The sequence below is a fragment of the Drosophila subpulchrella genome, unplaced genomic scaffold (assembly GCF_014743375.2).
Source record: "Drosophila subpulchrella strain 33 F10 #4 breed RU33 unplaced genomic scaffold, RU_Dsub_v1.1 Primary Assembly Seq354, whole genome shotgun sequence".
Classification (NCBI taxonomy): Eukaryota; Metazoa; Arthropoda; class Insecta; order Diptera; family Drosophilidae; genus Drosophila; species Drosophila subpulchrella.
The window spans coordinates 866,573-886,408 of NW_023665577.1; the positions used below are offsets into that span (position 1 = coordinate 866,573).

General features: G+C 41.4%; 3 protein-coding genes across 4 annotated transcripts; all 3 read left to right on the top strand.

The window, feature by feature from the left end:
• The first annotated feature begins 1,930 nt into the window (after positions 1–1,930).
• Positions 1,931–3,909, top strand: LOC119560451 (sorbitol dehydrogenase). The gene is made up of 6 exons (XM_037873900.1): positions 1,931–2,049; positions 2,110–2,143; positions 2,415–2,884; positions 3,226–3,444; positions 3,504–3,625; positions 3,680–3,909. The coding sequence occupies exons 1-6, from the start codon at positions 1,996–1,998 to the stop codon at positions 3,861–3,863; spliced, it is 1,083 nt and encodes a 360-aa protein (XP_037729828.1). The 5' UTR covers positions 1,931–1,995; the 3' UTR covers positions 3,864–3,909.
• Positions 3,903–8,536, top strand: LOC119560450. Of its 2 annotated transcripts, none has more exons than XM_037873898.1 (3): positions 3,903–4,551; positions 4,609–7,415; positions 8,258–8,536. In XM_037873898.1, exons 1-3 carry the CDS (start codon positions 4,041–4,043, stop codon positions 8,309–8,311), a joined length of 3,372 nt encoding a protein of 1,123 aa, XP_037729826.1. In that variant the 5' UTR covers positions 3,903–4,040; the 3' UTR covers positions 8,312–8,536. The 2 variants fall into 2 exon arrangements, with proteins under 2 accessions (XP_037729826.1, XP_037729827.1); XM_037873899.1 differs by having other exon boundaries at positions 3,904–4,551; positions 8,242–8,536.
• Positions 8,537–12,308: 3,772 nt separating this feature from the next.
• On the top strand, positions 12,309–13,609 carry LOC119560414 (sperm-specific protein Don juan-like). Its single transcript, XM_037873851.1, has 2 exons — positions 12,309–12,550; positions 12,610–13,609. The coding sequence occupies exons 1-2, from the start codon at positions 12,427–12,429 to the stop codon at positions 13,560–13,562; spliced, it is 1,077 nt and encodes a 358-aa protein (XP_037729779.1). The 5' UTR covers positions 12,309–12,426; the 3' UTR covers positions 13,563–13,609.
• The last annotated feature ends 6,227 nt before the right edge of the window (positions 13,610–19,836 follow it).

Genomic DNA, 19,836 nt, shown 5'->3' on the forward strand with positions numbered 1-19,836 from the left:
TTTACTCGACGAGCAAAAACACTCACGAAAAATAATAAATGTCCAATATGTTAGCCCGTCCTGGCAACACATAACGAAGCCAAAAGAAAGCAACACCCTAAACATCCTGCCTGCACAAAATCGACATCAGTGACAGTGGCAGTAGCAACAACTAAAACAAAAAGACAACAATTCTCAGGGACTGAAAACCTTGAATACCCTAGACTAGAGTAATTAAAATTTTTGACAAATTGCGAAGCTGTCATCAATTTTTTGCAAAGGATATAACTTCATATCTTACAATCTCCGTGACATAATGAAACTTATGTATCAGTTTCCCAACGTAAAGATTGATTACTTTATTTAATGTTTTTATATAAACATAGAAACGTGTTTATGTAACCATACATACAAACCATACTTTAACCAATTAAGCTATTTATTTATACAGCAAAAGCTTTTTAATGTGGAAAAAAGATTTTTATCGAAAATTTGAATTAAAAATGCTCAAGTTGATTCCTTTAATACTTAAAAGAGTTTGACTAAAATATTTTTTACAGCGATGTAAATATTGCTCAATACCCTCTGTTAGGGTGCGCTATAAACCATGTTTATTCGGCATGTGTGAACCCAAGGTTGATAAGAAGAAGGGAGGCGGACTGCCTCCGGGGGGGTGGATTTGGATGGAGTGGGCAGAAGCTGGGGCCACCTGCTAGGCTCGAGTGCATGGACTGAAGTTCCATTGCGAACATGGGCAGCATGTCGCTCCATTAATTTGCCATAAAACAGAAGTGGACTAAAATTTGTTTGTCGTTGTTATTGTCCGAGCAAAAAATTACAAATGGTTCAGTACCAGGAGAACCAAACGGATTCTGGTGTGGGTGGATGGGAACTAGTTGTGGGGTCAAAGTTAGGGTCTGCTTATTTATGGCGCGACCACTTTTGATGTTCTGTTAAATGTCCGCAATGACACATTGAGGACATCCCCTATTTGTACTGAAGTAAATGCCTGACATAGAAGGACATTAGTGGGGTGTTGTGATCTGCTCTTCATTCCTAAATGGATGTGTCAGGAGTTGGAAACCATCAGTAATATCTCCCTACAATGTCCTCCCGATAAATGTAAATAAATAAATAGCAATGCAACATTTTTAAATATATTACTTATACGCAGAGTTGTCTTAAGTTGGGAAAAATATGTGTATCTAGTTTGAAGCACCATTATAAATCATATTTAAGAATGTACACTTTCTTATGGAACATATATGTTTAAGTTAACTAATAAAAGTTCCTTTAAATAACAATACCTTTAAATGTTTAGTTAATGTCAACAATATTACTCATACGCCAAGTGGACGTTATGGATTTTAAATAGGGTCTTGCCATTAAATAAGGTCGTACTGGTTAATATACAATTTTAGATTTTCCCAAGATGAGTAACTTGATAAAATACAAAAAAATCAACTTTCACCTGTGTTTTTTCAAGCGCTGTATATATAGATAGGTAATATATATATGATAGCTTATCAATATATGAGCCCCGCCACATCTGGTGCTTAAAAATTACATTCAGCCAAATGCTAAGATCGTATAATAAAATGTAAGTATGTTACATAACTTACATTTTCAAAATAGAACTAGTCAACAAATTAGGTGAATTATATATAAAGTTATTCTTGATATAAATAACATATATTAAAAAGCGACTAAAATTCGTATCTCTGTACTAGTCAAATCCAAAGTATAACATTACTACACTGCACTACAAATGTAAACAATCGCATCCAAACAGCTGTGTTCAAGTGGTGATAACATTTGACCTTGAATGAGGGTGGGTGTGGTGTCGATTAAATTCCTATCGCTATCAGCGTCTCCTACGTCACAGAGACTAATAACTGATAACCGCGAATCGAGAGGTCCACTAGTGTAAGGTTAAAAATATTTAATTCAGTTGCGAATCGGCTTTTCAAGCGTCTGGTTATTGGTGTGCATATTTAGTTCGATCGAAGCAAGGAAATGGCAAAGGATAATCTTACGGCAGTGCTGCATGGCATTGAGGATATGCGATTGGTAAGCTTTAAAAGGATGATGACGCGTTAATGTTCTCAGCATACCTAATCTTCTAAATAGGAACAACGTCCTATTCCAGAGATAGCCGATGATGGTAAGTTATATATGGCTTTGATTTAGGTAAAGTAATAAAAATAAACTTTCCGTTCGTACATTTCACAAGTTTCACGTTCAGTTCAATATAGTACTTCTTATCACTGATAAGCTATCAGCTTCATGCCCCACTGCCTTAAACAAACCGATTCAAGGTTAAATTTACATGATTTACACGAAAATATTTGCGGAGATAAAAATAATAAAAACAGCTTACTTATATAAAGGCAACACAGCATTAAATAGTTTTTCTGTTATTTTCCCCTGTTTAGAGGTTCTGCTGGCCATGGACAGTGTCGGCATTTGCGGCTCTGATGTGCACTACCTTGCCCACGGACGAATTGGAGACTTTGTGCTGACCAAGCCGATGATTATTGGCCATGAATCCGCTGGCGTGGTGACGAAACTGGGCAAGAAGGTGACCACCTTGAAGGTTGGCGATCGTGTGGCCATCGAGCCCGGAGTACCCTGCCGCTACTGCGCCCACTGCAAGGAGGGCAAGTACAACCTTTGTCCCGGAATGGTCTTCTGCGCCACGCCTCCCTACGACGGCAACCTTACCCGCTTCTACAAGCATCCGGCGGACTTTTGCTTCAAGCTGCCTGACCACGTCAGCATGGAGGAGGGCGCCCTGCTCGAACCGCTGTCTGTGGGCGTGCATGCCTGCAAACGGGCGGAGGTCACCCTGGGCTCCAAAGTTCTCATCCTGGGAGCAGGACCCATCGGTCTGGTCACTCTGATGGTATGTTACTTAACTTTATAAATTTTAACTTCTCACAGAAAATATTTAACTTGCACAAAAAAAAATCAAGTGATGAAAGCTTTTTGATGATCTGAACTATTTTTTTACATTTCTAATGATTTTGTTATTGGATTAAGCACTTGGTAAAAGTCTGGGCCACATAACCTAAAAGGTGGAAGAATCTTACCAAAGATATAAAGTATAGACCAAGTAAATATAAAATAACGCAGAAGACATTTTGTTTCCTGAAAGCCATCTAAACTCTTTAGTCGCTACTTTTAAACACATGGAAAAATATTAAAAGGTATTTTATGAAATCATACATCCTCTTCCTCTTGCAGGCAGCTCAAGCCATGGGTGCCTCAGAGATCCTGATCACGGATCTGCTGCAGCAGCGCCTGGACGTGGCCAAGGAGCTGGGCGCCACCCACACGCTCCTGCTGAAGCGGGACCAAACCGCCGAGGAGACGGCGGAACTTGTCCGCCAAAAGATGGGCGGTCAGCCGGACAAGTCGGTCGATTGCTGTGGTGCAGAGAGCAGCGCCCGCCTGGCCATCTTTGTAGGTCATCTAGCAGGGTCAAGCTGAACTGTAGAGCTTAATTTCCGATTCCATTGCAGGCCACTCGTTCCGGAGGAATTGTTGTGGTCGTGGGCATGGGAGCCGCTGAGGTCAAGTTGCCTCTGATCAATGCCCTGGCCCGTGAAGTGGATATCCGTGGAGTTTTCCGCTACTGCAACGAGTAAGTGTAGAGTTCCTAAAACGAGATCCTTTGTTTAACCTAGAATCATTTCAGCTATGCCGCTGCCCTGGCCCTCGTAGCATCTGGAAGGGTGAACGTGAAGCGACTGGTGACCCATCATTTTGACATTAAGGAAACGGCAAAGGCGTTCGAGACCTCGCGAAAGGGACTGGGTGGCGCCATCAAAGTGATGATTCACGTACAGCCCAGGGATACCAATAATCCTCAAAAATTCTAAACACTTGTATAAGCCGATAAATATATGTAGCATAGAAAACACAGTACACTATTGCGCCTATAATCAATACACAGGCTCTAGTCAAAATCTAACTTTTGGACACCCAGTATTTCCAAAAAACTAAATTCGTCGAGTTCCCGGTAGTGTATCAGTCGACCCCCTTTTTTCAGCAACCAGATGGCCGGCTTCGTTTTCGGCGGTATCGCGGCCTGTCGCCGAACCACCCACTGCCTCGGTCTGCTGCGCTCCTCCTACCGACCCCTTTGCCTTCATCCGTCCTTGGCGCCACTGCACCAGCGACGCCGGCGGCACAGCAATTCCTCGCGATCCGGAGGTTCCGGCGAGAAGAAGAACCCAAATGAGGTGAAGGGTCAAACCAAAGAGCCAGGCCACAGTGCTGGTGAATTGGAGACGACAGCAGCGCCGCCTGATCATCCCAAGGCTCCTGGAGAGCAAAGACCCGAGTCGCCCTACGAGGTCCGGCCAAAGGTACTGCCCATCCAGGATCAGCCACATCGCTCACAGCCCTCGCCTGCGGAGGTCAAGCCCCCAAACCCACACACTATTGTCTGCAGCTCAGATAACCAAGATTTATCGGGATCTCCGGAAAATGTTTTAGGAAAAAATGAGAGCTTTGAAGACAATGTGGTTGAGTTAGGGTCTCCGGTTAAGATAACAGAAACAAAAGGTGAGCAATGCTAGGATGAAAATTCAAAAGGCTAAGCCCCAAACCTTTACCCTGCAGATTTCGAAACAAAATCTGAGTCTCAGATTTTTCCAACCTCTACCGTAATTGATCTTATAGAAAGCCCCAAGTATCATTCGTTATCTGCCTCTGAATCAAAAGATGATCCCAAATTTGAAAACTTATTGGCAATTGAGTCCGAGCTTAAGTCCCTCACAGCATCCATATCTGAATTTATTGAACAGCCTAATCAACAAACCTTTTCTCCAATTAAAGCAGAGCTCAATTCCATGGACTCGACCACAACTAATCAAAATTCTCAGGGTGTAACGAGGTCTCCAGATTTGCTGTCGCAGCAAAGTTCCTTTGTAACTCCATTTGAGATACAGTCTAAGGACTCGAACCCTTCTAAATCAAAAGATAGGATCCAGTCGAAAGAATCTCAGCCTTCAATCGAGTCGTACCCGAGACCGGCTTCTAAGTCTTCTGGTTTAGGTGGGAGCCTTGATCTTAAAGTTATGTCCAGTCCATTGAACAAACCCCAAACAGAGAAGGCAAATACTCATACTGAAAGTCTAAATCGAAGTTCTGAGTCTAAAAACAGTAGCACAAGAACTTGTAAAGGGGTTACGAGCTCCACTTTTAATATGCCTGGGGAAAACAAGATTTCTGGGATCAAAGTCGATTTAGAAACACTTAAAGAAAGAAGTACAGAATTTGGCCAGCTGTTAGATAAAGTTCAAGAAAAGAGATTCGAAAAAGTCGACGCTGTCAAGGAAAAGCAGGCTAATAGGGATGTCATCCAGAAATGGGTGGAGCATTTTAAGTTGGCAGGCAAAAAGACCGCATCTGCCATCGAAACCAAAACGTCAGAGACTATTTTGGCACCCTCCGAAAGTAGTAAAGAAAAGAAGGTTTATTTCATAGAAACGCTGGTAAAGGAAAATAACATATGGGTACCTAAGAACTCAAGGTCTTCCAATACCATTTCACGTCCCTCTAGCAAAAATATTACCTCAATAGAGCCAACCACAAGCGCCAAATTGGCATTGCCATTAAAAATCGTCCCCAAAAATGAAGCTCCAACTGCGTTTAAGAAAACCGTCAAACCAGTTCCTTCATCCGAACTTAAGTCTAATAAGAATACTCAATTTGATGTCGCCAGTAAAGCAACCAAGCCCACTGAATTTATTCTAGGTCAGCCTCCTTCAACGAAAAATTCGCAATCTAACGAGTGGGCATCTCCATCGGTCGACTCCAAGAATTCAAATGCAGTACTAAACGCGAAGAGTAATAAAATTAGTAACATAGATCACGACAGACCTAAAGCTCAGTCCACAGAGGAAATAGTCGCAATGTTTAAGGAAGACAATGATAGTGACCAGGCTAAAATTGAGGAAGGCAGAGTCAGAGAATTGTTCAACACACTAGACAAATTTAATGATAGGCCGGGTTCTTGGTGGACTCTGCCAGAACTCTCTTCATGCACTAAGAATAATCAATCAGATGTTTTGGCCGTGCTTTCATCGAGGTCCGGTAAAAAAGGAGGAGGTACCATAAGTGAAAAAGGACACCTCGATAGCACTGACTCGGGCAACAAAACTGAAGATACCTTCACAAAACTTGGCGACTTAGACTCGACGATCCGAGAAGAGGAATATGTTGATCAAAGAAAGAAAGACAAGCTCAGCGAAGATTATTTTGCAAAGCTAAGTAACTTGGATTCGACTATCCGAGAGGAAAGCGGTGATGAACAGAAAAAGCAGGACAAGTCAAAAGAGAGCGATATCAAGGATGAGAAGAATGTTGATCAGAGAAAATTTGATCTAGCAAAGAAAGTTTCGTCTTTCATGAAGTCTACCCAGAAACCAAAAAGATTTGAAAAAATGGATTCAAAGACCAAAAGCAAAGTAGAAACGACATCTGAGCTAACACCCAGCGATCTGTACGACCCAATAGCTCCGGAGGTTTCCTCCCCAGCTCCTGTGGAATCGGGCAAAGCCGATCTTGAAGATATCAAGGAGCCCAGACCCAGCCTAGAGGCTCCAGCGGTCAAGCCCAAGAAGGAGGAAGCCAAAGTAAAGGCACCCACGGCAGCGGATGAAACCAAAATCAAGGCACCCACGGCATCGGATGAAACCAAAATCAAGGCACCCACGGCAATGGATGAAACAAAAACTAAGGTCGACGAAAAAGCTCCGCTGGAACAAAGTCAGCCGAAAAAAGAAAAGCCACAGCTGGATGATGGGGAACTGGCCCTGAAATTGCTGGACAAAGCTACAGGGGAGATACCAGTGACGGCGCAACCGACGCCAAAACCGCAAGTCGAGAAGAGCCTCTTTCAACACCTCTTCGATAAGATCTTGGGCAGGGGCAAAAGCAACCAGGGCAAGCGCCACATGTCCTCCTATACAGGTCGACGTCACCTGAGCACTAGTTCCATGGTTACATCTCCAATGCAGGTTATAAGGACAAAAGTTGGGGATAGGACATTCGTCAGTCGGGAATCGGCCAACAAAATACTAAGCGTTGTGCATGAAGATAAACTGGATCCACAGGAGGAATCCCCTGTTGTCATTCGCCTGCAACAACCCGTGCTGGAACCCCCGACATTTGAACTGTTTGCCAAAAATGATGACACTGAGATAAAAGGAGGCTCGCCCGAATGCTCTTCGCCCAAGAAGTCGCCGCGAGAGCTTCTGCGGGAAAAGCAACAGACCAGAAAGATCAAGATCCTGGGCGGATCCGAGGAGTGTGCCAAGAAGATGAAACGACTCAAGGAGCTCACGAAGGAAAAGGACGACGACGACGACTGTGGCAGTCGTCAGTTCTCCAGCAGCGTATCGCGCTTTTGCCGCCAGCTCTGGGTAGGTTTTGGGTTTGCTGAAGCGAATGTGCTTGACGTCAGTCTTCATCATATAGATGTGACACTATCATACCTTACTAGATTATTTGTTGGTATATTGGGTTTAATACTTAGGCTAACAGTTTAACAGAGCTTTTTTAATCACGCCAACAATGTATAATACAAATATTATTCACATTCCCTTTACGTACACTCAGAAAAAAAAAGTTAGGCGCCTTATATACTAAGCACTTTCAGAATAAACAGTTAGGACATTTTTGAGTTGATCGTTACTTAAATCCAAATTTTACTTAATTTAAGAACTTTCCAGTACGAACATTCTTAAAATGTGGAACATGAAATCGTTCTTAAGTCAAGACTGTTTGTACTTGATTTTAGCACTTACTCGTAATACTTGGTAGTGTTAAAATGCAAGTCATTTTTGGAACATATTCATTTCAGACCTAAATTTTTTCCACTACGCTAAACTTAATTCTTCTACCGATTTTGGGGGCAAAAGGAACGGAAATACACAGGGTACTATTATCAGAGACCTTTATGAATGTCATATCGAGGTGATTGACGCCCAGCTAACTGTAGTATATAGATTAGCTCCATTTCGCACGACATCGTAAGAAACGAGAGAATTATTCAGAGTCAATTAAAATTTTATACCACCCCGGGGTCTGATAAGGTGTCGCAAATCAGCGTCGGCTCAACTTTGATAGTAACAATTTAGCGACTACACAACCATGCAATGAAAACATTCAGAAGTATAAACAAAACTCTGGGAGGCGACCTAGGTTGTTTGTAGGTCAAGACTAAAATCTCTAACCGATGGGGCACAGTTTTCTATTATTCCAGAGGCGGCAAACAACTCGAACAAAGTCAAATAACCTGCCAATCTTGCCGATATGAGCACGGAGATGTCGATACGATAACTGGATACCAGGTTGGACTGAATCTTGAGACCACATACAAGGGGGTTGATCTGATGACTTTCTGCAACTTAACATAGTACTGGATCTGGTCAGATCAATGCGGAGCTACTAATAATATAGAAACATCCTCCAATAATGGATTTATGACTTGATTAACTAATGTAATTTAATGGCAATAAAATTACTTATTGAACAATTCAAATGAATGGATATTAAACATGGAGATGGTCTTATTTACTGTATGATATGAGGCTGATGAGCTGTGATTTTATATTTAGGTTCCTTAGCTTCTGATTCGGTGTTTCCACTCTAACGTCCACAATCCACCCAAAACTAACTGTCCGTACGTCCGTATGAATGCCGAGATCCCAGAAACCATAAAAGCTACCCATTTCGGATTAGGCATGTAGATTCGAGAGATTCTCGAGCAGCGCACGTTTGTATGAACAAGGTGACGACTGAATATAATAATCCGTCCAAAACGGTGGTGCCCTCAGTATATTAGGGAAGAGTAGGGTTAGGATAGTAAGAAAAGTTTGACTAAGCATAGCAGCTATAAATAAAGAGTCCTCACAAAACCACATAGTGGTGTCATTGGAAAGCCTGTTCCTTTGAAATTTTTCCACACCACTTTGAAGTCAATTGCAAAGCTTTCAGGAATAGTTGCATAATGTAAAATACTTTTTAAACTATCCTTGCCCCGGATTGGAGTAGTAATAGTAATAAATTTACTTCCGCTGTTATTCGTATATAATTAAGAAAATTTTTATTTTGTTATTTGACTAGAGTCTTTGAACACCAATCTTTCATTCTCAAATGGAATAAATTTTTTCGGTTTTTTTGTTTATACCTTTCTTATTAATATAAAAGTGCGGGTATAGCTTTCTGACGCGGAAGCGTCTGATCTGCTGAATATCATTATCCCTTAAAAATTCGGTGTTGTAAATTTGTATTTAGTTATTTTATCTTTAGTTATACCATCTTGGATCATCGAGTTTTCGTTAACATGTGCAATCACCACTGGCACCATCACTGGCACCATGAAAATTATATATACAGTTGAACCAAATCCGTATTATCAAATATTATCTTCAACTATTAACACAGGGAGTGTTTTGAGTTGTTGCAAAATACCACTAAGAATGATTAGCAAAAAAAAACGAACTCCATTTAAGTGTGTCGAACATAATAAAGATATTTTATCAAATGTGACATTGAAAGAATTTAATTCACAACTTCTTCAATTGATGGCGTTTAAAACTCAAATTGTTACTGTCGTGTTCTAAGTTATCTTCATTTAAAACGGCGCGCAATTTAAACGAGCCGTTTAGCCGCTAGGGTCACAAACTATCCTTTCCCCTTAATCCTCACCCCACTCTCAACTATTCCAAATTTTTTAATTCTACTCAACCAACTTTTTGATATCCCCCACAACCAAGTTATGGATTCGCCAATGATCACCACACTCTAGTTCCTTAAGTTTTCGAGATAGGATTGGAAACTCTTATTTTCACCTGTTACATACTTTCCAACGAATGCAATATAACTTTTTTTAATCATTTGCCATGTTCTCTTTGCAATTACTTAAAATTAATTTTTATTTAAATAGCACTGCATTCTTAGGTGTACGCATAAAAAAGTTTGAATGGTTAAATGCTCAAGCGAAAAAAGTGAGTCAGCACAACAGACTATTACACAATTTAATAAGGTAACCAAGCCATTTCAATTAAGTACAACTTTTGTCCTCCTGTTTTTCATTTTTATACCCTTGAAGAGGGTATTATGATTTCAGTCAGAAGTGAAGTAGACGTTTCCGACCCCATAAAGTATATATATTCTTGACTAACATCACTAGACGAGTCGATCTAGCCATGTCCGTCTGTTCGTCTGGCCGTCTGTCCGTCCGTTTCTACGCAAACTAGTTTCTCAGTTTTAAGGCTTAAGGTCGGAAAATTGGTGGGTAAATAATATGAAAAAAATTATAGCTTCGGTGTCTTTTGACATATAATCTTATACTATTGGGAATCAAACAAAAACACCTCTTAACGAGGTAAAAAGTAGTGGCGAACGCGCCTTTAACAAAAATTTCTGATATCAACAATTGTGACTAAAAATTATATTACATTCGATAAAATAAATAAACTATATTAAATTTATGATTTCGGACCGCAACAGTAAATATTTATTTACCTACTCGTAAATTTTCTGTTTTAGCGTGCCGAATACATAAATGTAATATAGTTTATTTATTTTATCGAATGTAATATCATTTTTCGTCACAATTGTTGATATCAGAAATTTTTGTTAAAGGCGCGTTCGCCACTACTTTTTACCTCGTTAAGAGGTGTTTTTGTTTGATAACAGAAGTTTTTTTTGCTCAAGAGTTTAAGTACCCCAATATCATGACGAGGAGTCGTCCCCATCTGCTTGGCTATTGAAAAACCAAACACACAGATTCGACACCTAATCCTAGCTGAACGCCACCTTGAATTAGGCACAACAAGTCTTATCGCTTCAATAACCTATTTTCTTAGCACAAGTTTGGAATCTCAAGAGCTGTATAGTTTCAGATTCCAAGAGAAATCTGTCGTTTCTTACATTTCCCGCCGAACTAGCGGGATTTTTTATCGCTTAATATCTGCCAAACGGTAATTTTTAGGGCAAAAAGTGTTATAAATCAAAACCTCAAGGGCTATATGATTTAAAATTTAAAAAGAAATCGTTCGACTCAATTTTGAGAAAATAGTCAAAAAGTGGTTTTAAAAAATAACTTTTTGTCATAACTCTAAGTCTTTTATATTCAGACAATTTTACTATATAAAAAGTATTTAGCAAATTAAATTATCTTTTCAGAGATATATAGCACGTTTCTGTAGCATTAGTTGTTTAGATACTATAAGCATTTTAAATCTGGCTTTTTTTTTGATTTCCCGCTAAACTAGCGGGTTTTTCCAAAAGTCGTAGAACAAACGTTTTCTACTTCAAGCTACTTTATACACCCATAGAGTTTCCAAAACCCTAAAACTAAGACGGAATGCATACAAACCCACAAACAAAGGGACAAACATTTTCATTTTGGGAAGAAGAAGAAAATCTTGTTTTTTGAATCACTTTTGAACGAAACACCGGATTTCAAAAAATGAGGTGTCATTCGACGCGTATTCTTAGTAAGAATAAAACTAGTTAAACAGCCGGGGGCTTTTATCCCCACCGTATCCAGCAGCTCCAAATTTCTAAATTTTTACTTGTACACTTTCACCGCTTTTTCTCCCAAACAAATCTATATTTCGAAAGTCATGGTATACAATCTTCTTAGTTTTTGCAAAACCTTTCGATTGGTTTATCACTCGTTGCGATCGGACCATAATTGCAGGTTTTCAATTCTGCGGCTATATATAGCAGTTGTCTTCACACGCTCTCTTGCGCGCTTCGCCATTACGTGTACTGCCGTCCACAGTGATATAATTTCTTGTATTTTAAAGAATTTCGAATTAAATGTAATAATTATAACTGCAAGGGTATACAAACTTCGGCTTGTCGAAGTTAACTTCCTTTCTTGCTTAAATATGGCTGACCTCTTTTTTCCGTTTTTTTTTCGATAAGTTATGCTTTTAAGTTGGTTTCCACGGTGCTAATAGGAGTAGGATTACTCAAGGATCTCAGTTTTCAAGGACTTTACCTACTGATTGCAATTGAGGATCTGGCAACTTTTTGTTCTGATCACAGCCTTTGGAATTCCCGTTGTACCGATGAAGCAGAGATATGCTACAGTCTGATCCTAACCCTGTTTCAGTCGATCTCAACTTACCATCACTAAACTCAACTATGGATTTTAGATGGACACGTTTAGGACACTAACATTAATTCTTACTTTGAGTCGATTTTTGATGGCTTTCGGTCTTATTAGTTTAAAATTCCCCGGTTATCTTCGATATTTGTGTCAGTGAAATTTCAAATACATTGGGAAATATGTAACATATAAAATTCAGTTTAGGCCTTATTTTCATAGACTAAACAGCATAAATTTCTTGAGCTGTTTTTTTTCAAAATTTCGTGTTATTTTTTTCTAGAAAAGTTCAAAATTATATCAAAATGTTTAAAAGATCCGCGTTAATTCTAGGTCGTTGCGCGAAGGACTGCTTCTGCAGGCGATGCGTAAAGCCCACCTTTATACGGTCACACCATCTCAATGTTCTCGCAAACTTACATAAGGAAGGTCGGTATTGAGCTTATGTTTCTGGTTACAATAATGGTAAAACTCTTTTACTGTCATAGGCATCTCCAATCCTGAGGGCCTTTCTAATCGGAGACGTAAAAGATTCGGTAACGGTTCGATCATTCACGTCCAGGAGAACGATTTTTCTGAACTTGCAAGCACGATGCAACGACAATTTCTAGAGGATCTGGATCAAAAATCCCGAAGGATCGAATCGAATAGTTGGCTTAAAGAAGATGAGCAAGAGGATCTCGAAAAGATGAAAAAGGAATGTCTAAGGCTAGCGAAAGAAATCTCCATGGCTGGTAAAGATGGCGACATTGAAGAGGCTTGCAAGAAACTAGCTGAAAAAGAGAAGTGCAAGAAGAAAGAATTAAAGAAAAAGTGCAAGGAGCTGGCAGAAAGGGAAAAATGTGAGAAGAAAAAACTAAAAAAGAAGTGTAAGGAATTGGCTAAAAAGGGAAAAGAGGATCCTTGCAAAAAGAAAAAGGATCCTTGCAAGAAAAAAGAGGATCCCTGTAAAAAGAAAAAAGAAGATCCTTGCAAAAAGAAAAAGGATCCCTGCAAAAAGAAAGAGGATCCATGCAAGAAAAAAGAGGACCCCTGCAAAAAGAAAGAGGATCCCTGCAAAAAGAAAGAGGATCCTTGCAAAAAGAAAGAGGATCCATGCAAAAAGAAAGAGGATCCATGCAAAAAGAAAGAGGATCCTTGCAAAAAGAAAGAGGATCCATGCAAAAAGAAGGATCCATGCAAAAAGAAAGAGGATCCTTGCAAAAAGAAAGATCCTTGCAAGAAAAAGGAAGATCCATGCAAAAAGAAAAAGGAGGATCCCTGCAAGAAAAAGGACGGCGGTGATCTAAAAAAGAAATGCAAGAAAATGGCTCAAAAGGAAAAGTGCAAAAAACTGGCCAAGAAGGAAAAAATGAAGAAAATGATGAAAAAGTGCAAAAAGATGGCTGAGAAAGAAAAATGCAAGAAGATGGCGAAAAAAGATAAATGCAAGAAAAAGTAAATGACCGATCTTAGTTAACGCGGATTAAACGATTATATTGACAAATGTTTTAAAATAGTTTTCAATCGGTGTGGTGGGGTTTTCTTCCTAATATTCATTGGCTATTGTGGTTAATTGAGAAACGGCTCAAATGGTTTTCAATTTGCTTAAGTGGGAAACGGCTTGTTATACCTGGTGTAGAATAAAAACGTGTTATTTTCCAATTTGAGTGGACTGTATTTCAATTATTAAATTTATCACATTTCTTGTGTGTCCGATGCAGTGGCGGATCCAACGACGATTCTTGGGGGGGGGGAAATTGAACTTATTCTTCGATTTGGGGTTCAAACTTATTGCGAGAGAAATACAGTACAAATTATAAAACAAAAATTATCCATCCCAATTTTTAGGTAAACAAAGTGGTTATATTTGAAAAGTCAACCATATGCATGCATTACAGAGTGCATGCATTTTCAGGTTCTGTGGTTCCAAGGGGGGGGAAATTTCCATATTTCCCCCCCGTGGATCCGCCACTGGTCCGATGCTTTCCGTTGTAGTCTTAACACTAAGTCCTAAAAAATCTCTAAAGTGTGACGCAGCACCAAAATATATTAAAAGGGAAAAGTTAGTATTTCATATACCAAAAGAGAATAAGATTCAAAAATTAAATAACGGATGTAATGCGTTCATCAACATCCCGGACCGCCCTGAAACAATGTTTCAGAATTAGGCAGTACAGCTAACTTGGTGATGGGTCGGGTCATCTCTCCAGTAGAAGTCTTAAGTTTTACAACGCGTACAACTCCATCTGGTCCAGGATGAGCTTCCACTACACGGGCTAGTATCCAAGCTGCTGGAGGGAGATTTGAGTCCTTGACGAGGACTACATCGCCTACAGCGATGTTGCGTTCCTTGTTGCTCCACTTTTGACGTTGCTGCAGGGATGTTAAATACTCTTGGTGCCAGCGTTTCCAAAACCCTTGATACATCGATTGCAAGTGCTGCCAATAGTACAGACGACTGATCGGCAAATGAATCAGATCTCCCTCTGGAACAGTTGTGAATGGGCGTCCAAGTAAAAAATGGGCCGGAGACAAGTAGGTGAGGTCAGTGTCAGGTGTACAGCATAACGGTCGCGAGTTCACCACTGCACTGATCTGAGCAATCAGAGTTTGCATTTGTTCAAAGGTTAATACAGTTTTTCCCACAACTCGACGCAGATGTAGTTTGACGGAACGTACTGATGACTACCACTTTCCTCCCCAATGTGGCGAATGAGGAGGTATAAAACTCCACTTCTTTCCATCATTGGCCAGCGATTGTGTTAGATTGCGTTGATGCTCCTGCGAAGATAAAAATTGCTGCATCTCATCTAATGCCCGTTTGGCGCCAACAAAATTCGTCCCGTTGTCGCTGAAGATCTGTGAGCATTTTCCTCGAAGGGACATGAAACGCCGAAGACATGCCAGGAATGTGTCTGTGCTAAGATCGGTGGCCAGTTCCAAATGTATGGCTGATGTTACAAGGCAAACAAAGAGGCATATGTAGCCCTTAGTTTTTCGGGGATTGCGCCCTCTCCTTTCCTTTAGTATAAATGGCCAGCGTAGTCACAGCCTGAGTGCTGGAAGGGTAAAACTTCTGTTATACGGATGCCTGGTAGATCGGCCATGAATTGGTGCTCCGTGAGTTTACGTTGGCGGAAACATTTGATGCAATTGTGAACCAGATTTCTTATCAGGTTACGCGCACCAAAGATCCAGTACTTTTGACGAGCAATTACAAAAAGTGCAGAAACTCCTGCATGAAGATTTGTCGTATGCTCGTGTTCCAAAATCATTCTTGTGATGCGGTTCGACTTCGGAAGTAGTATTGGGTGTTTTACATCAGCTGGTAATTGTGAGTTGTCCAGTCGTCCACCAACTCGAAGAAGGCCATCCTTGCAGATAATCGGCGAGAGCTTCAGCAATTGGGAGCGGCTGTGAAGTGGCTTGTTTTCCGTCAGTAGTTTGCGGTCTTCCATGAAACATTTCTGAGCCTCTTGTAGGCAAAGAATGCGAGCAGCCTGAATCTCCTCAAATGTGAGCATCTTCCCATTTGCCAGCGTTGCAGATTTAATGGCCTTGGTCTTTTGGTTGAAGCGTAAGGCGTAAGCTACAACGCTTTGTCCAGGACGAGACGCGTTGAATCAAAGTTTCTAATGGTGACAATGAGCTGCTTTCCTGTGCGGTTAATGCGGTGGTCTTCACTTCTTCTTTTCCATGGTTTTTTGAAAGGGAAGAATATAACCTTTTACAACTCAACTTTACCGCTAGCATTTCTGGATCTTGCAGCCATGAAGGTCCCATCCACCATAAGTCGAAATGGAGAAGGTCCGAAGCAAGCACTCCTCGTGTGGCGCAGTCCGCCGGATTCTCCTTTGTGTTCACATGATGCCATGCGTTGCGCGGTAAGGCTTCGAGTATTTCTGAGGTTCTATTGGCTACAAATGTTTTAAGCTTAGATGGTGGATGTGAAAGCCAAGCCAAGACTATGGTTGAGTCACACCATGCATGTACTTCAATGTCCTTGTGTTGTAATGCAGCCTTGACTGATAAGAACAGTCGGCTCAGTAGCAATGCGCCACATAGTTCGAGACGCGGTAGAGACTGCTGCTTCAGCGGAGCAACTCTGTTTTTTCCTGCTATGAGTGAAACAGATACGGTGCCATCTGCTCGCACCACTCTGCTATAGATGACTGCGGAATATGCCTTGATGGATGCATTTAAAAATCCATGCAGTTCGATGTGATCTTCATTGTTTTGGACAAACCGTGGCAGGCGTAGATCTCGAAGGATGTGTAGGTCGTTAGGCATTTATTCCACCAATCCGCAATTTTCGGAGGAAGCTCCGTGTCCCAGCCGAGATCGAGTAGCCACAATTCTTGGAACAGAATCTTACCCAGCGGGTCAAAAATGCGTGCCACATCTGACAACACTTGGCGTTTGGTGTTGTCCGGTTTTGTTGTAACGCAAACTTTGTAGGATAACATGTCTTCTTCTGGATCCCAATGAATGCCAAGAACCTTTGCTGTAGAATTGGATGCTTTGCCTTGTACTTCGGTTGTAGCGAGAGATCTGTCAGCGACACATGATGAATTGGAAACCCATTTACCAAGTTCCATGCCTGCACATTTCATTAACTGGATCAACTCATTTTGATTGCGAATGAGCTCCTCCTCGGTATGTGCTCCCGTCAGTACGTCGTCCACATAAAACTGCTCCTTCAAGATCCGTGCAGCGGTAGGAAAATCGTGTTGATGGTCGTGAGCTAACTGATCCAGGACCCTCACTGCCAAAAATGGTGCGCAGGATGTGCCGTATGTTACCGTGGACAGTTCATAGTGTTTAATAGGAGTCGTTTCATCTTCTCTCCAAATAATTCGCTGATAGCCACAATGGTTGGCAGCCACCCAGATTTGTCGGTACATTTTGACAATATCTGCCGAGAAGACGAACTTAAACATTCTGAAACGCATTCAAATCGAGAAAAGGTTTCGTAGAATGCTGGGTTCAATGTGCAGAGCTTCGTTTAAGGACCGTCCGTTTGTGTCCTTGAATGAACCGTCAAAAAGCTTTTTGTCAATGTCTTCTGGCGATAGTTCTCGCATGTGGCCCAACTGAAGATAATCTCGCATAAATTGCACGTACTGTGAATGCAGATTGGGGTCTTTCTTTAGGCGGCGTTCTACACCCCTGAATCTTGTTAGCGCTCCTTGTAATGTATCCGAAAACTGTTCCTTTGAGTTTTTGAACGGAAGCTCGACGATGTAACGCCCCTTAGAGTCCCGAGTGTGCGTCTTCACAAAGTGCTGTTCAACTTCATCGTCCTCTGGTTTCCCATGGAATTCCTGATTGACATCATCCAGCTCCCAAAAGCGCCTTAGCGATGCGTCAATGTCAATAGCCGTGTGCATTGTTGTTGTAGATGAACATCCGGTAGTAACGATAGATGTTATGACCCATCCAAATATGGTCGAAATGGCGATGATGTTGCCTTGGTTGTCGAACATCTTTTGACCGGTGAACACGGTCCAAACGTAGTCGCTGCCCAGGAGTATATCAACTGGCGCCAACGACTGATAGTCAGAATCCGCAAGCTCAAAGCCAGCGAATGCCTTGAGTGCTGAGGCGGCGATATCGTGTCTTGCCAACGTGGAGGTAATTTTGCTGAGTACGTGAGCACGTACCTTCATTGTGTGATCTGAGATCCTTGACTGCAAGTCCAGTGTGCTGCAGCCTCTAGTTGTCTCAGCCTTGATTGACGAGATTCCGGTTACCAAAATTCGTGACGGAGAGCGTGCCAGTCCGAGAGCCTGTACGCACCGCTCGGAGATGTACGACAGTTCCTAACCACTGTCCAAAAGCACCCGGCAGGTAGTGTGCGATCCTGTTGCGTTTTTGACAAACACTAGAGCTGTTGGCAATGCACTTTTTAGTATCCCTTGTGGCTGTGTTGCTGTTGTTGAACCGTGGCACAAGGATTGGGAGCCACTTGTGTCCGTGCGATATGGCTGATGGTGACCGTAGCATCTTCGGGAGCGCTTAGAATGTGCCTTTCATCATCTCCTGAGTGTGTCGAAGTGACAGCGGCTTGCGAATTAAGAATATCAGCATGTAACAGAGAGTGGTGACGATTATGGCTAAACTTGCATGTGAATTTGGATTCACACTTTCGCGACACATGCCCAGGCTTAAGGCAGTTAAAGCACAGTGATTTTTCCTTAACAAACTTTGAGCATGCGTAGATCTTGTGCTCCTTGGAGTTACACTTCACACAAGTGTTTGCTTCCATTGAGACTAAAGCGTGTGATGATCGCTTGGCCTTGCCATGTTGTGGGCCAACCTTGAAGTCTATGTCTGCCTCACTTTTGCTGAGCTCGAATTCCTCGCAACGTCGGTCTAAAAACTTGAGTAGATCATTCACAGACGGAGATTCCAGATCCCGGCTTCCTTTGATCCATTTGCGACGGGTTTCAGCATCGATCTTGGCTAGGATGAAGTGTATAATCCAGCAGTCCCTATTAGTTTGTCCTGCTGCATCCAGGCCGCGTACAATTTCGGTGGCCCCGTCCGTCACCTTGCGCAGAACTGTTACATCTGCTCTGGCGGTCGAAGGTAAGTTGACAAATGTCTCCAGCAGAGTGTTAACAATGTGACGTGGTCTATAGTACCGATCAGTTAGGCAAGTCCAAGCAGCCTCGTAAGCTGCATCCGTTATTGGCATATGTCGTATCAAGTCAGCTGCTTCTCCAGTGATGTACGTTTTCAAGTAGTGCAACTTTTGTATTGCTGTCAAATCGTACTCTCGAAGATGTTTTTAAAGGCTGGCCACTCCTTGTAGTCGCCAGTGAATAGCTTGATGTGGATTTTTGGCAGTTCATTATGCAATACGTTTGCTGCCGAGTTTGCCCTTAAAAGCGCTGCTTGTTGCTCAGCCAAACGCTCATAGAGCTGCTGTTGTTGTTCCAGAAAACGAACTAGGTTTTCGTTTCCCACTCCTGGTGCCATTGATACGGCCTCATCAGGGCTGACAGGTTGTCTGAAGTTGTTGCCTTCTCTTTCATTCTCCTGAGGTTCTTCACAGGTGCGTATGAGGTTGCGAAATAATAAGCTCGCTTGTAAGTACTTGTCCTCGTACCTTTCGTTGTCGATGGCTGGATCGACGTACCCTTCCTCTTCGTCAAAAAGGGCCATTTGGTCGCTAATGGACTCGAATTCTTTCCAAACGATGTTGAGCCTTTCCAATGAAACTTGTATTTCATCAAGCTCCCATTTTGATCCCGCACGTGGATCTTGAGACGCCGTTAGCAAACGCGTAATGCTTGCCTTCGCACGACTTCTAGCTGCCTTCAAAAGTTTAAACTGATCCATGTTTATCAGTAACTAAATTTGGCTAGAAGGACCAAAGATATGGTGTAGAATAAAAACGTTTTATTTCCCAATTTGAGTGGACTGTATTTCAATTATTAAATTTATCACATTTCTTGTGTGTCCAATGCTTTCCGTTGTAGTCTTAACACTAAGTCCTAAAAAATCTCTAAAGTGTGACGCAGCACCAAAATATATTAAAAGGGCAAAGCTAGTATTTCATATACCAAAAAGAGAATAAGATTCAAAAATTAAATAACGGATGTAATGCGTTCATCAACAATACCTTAGCTTGGCATTAAAAAGTCTTTCGATTTAAATGTTATGTTTCACTGGTTAGTAAATTAATAATTTGAATCAATTATTGAAATGCTTAGCAATAATTAAAA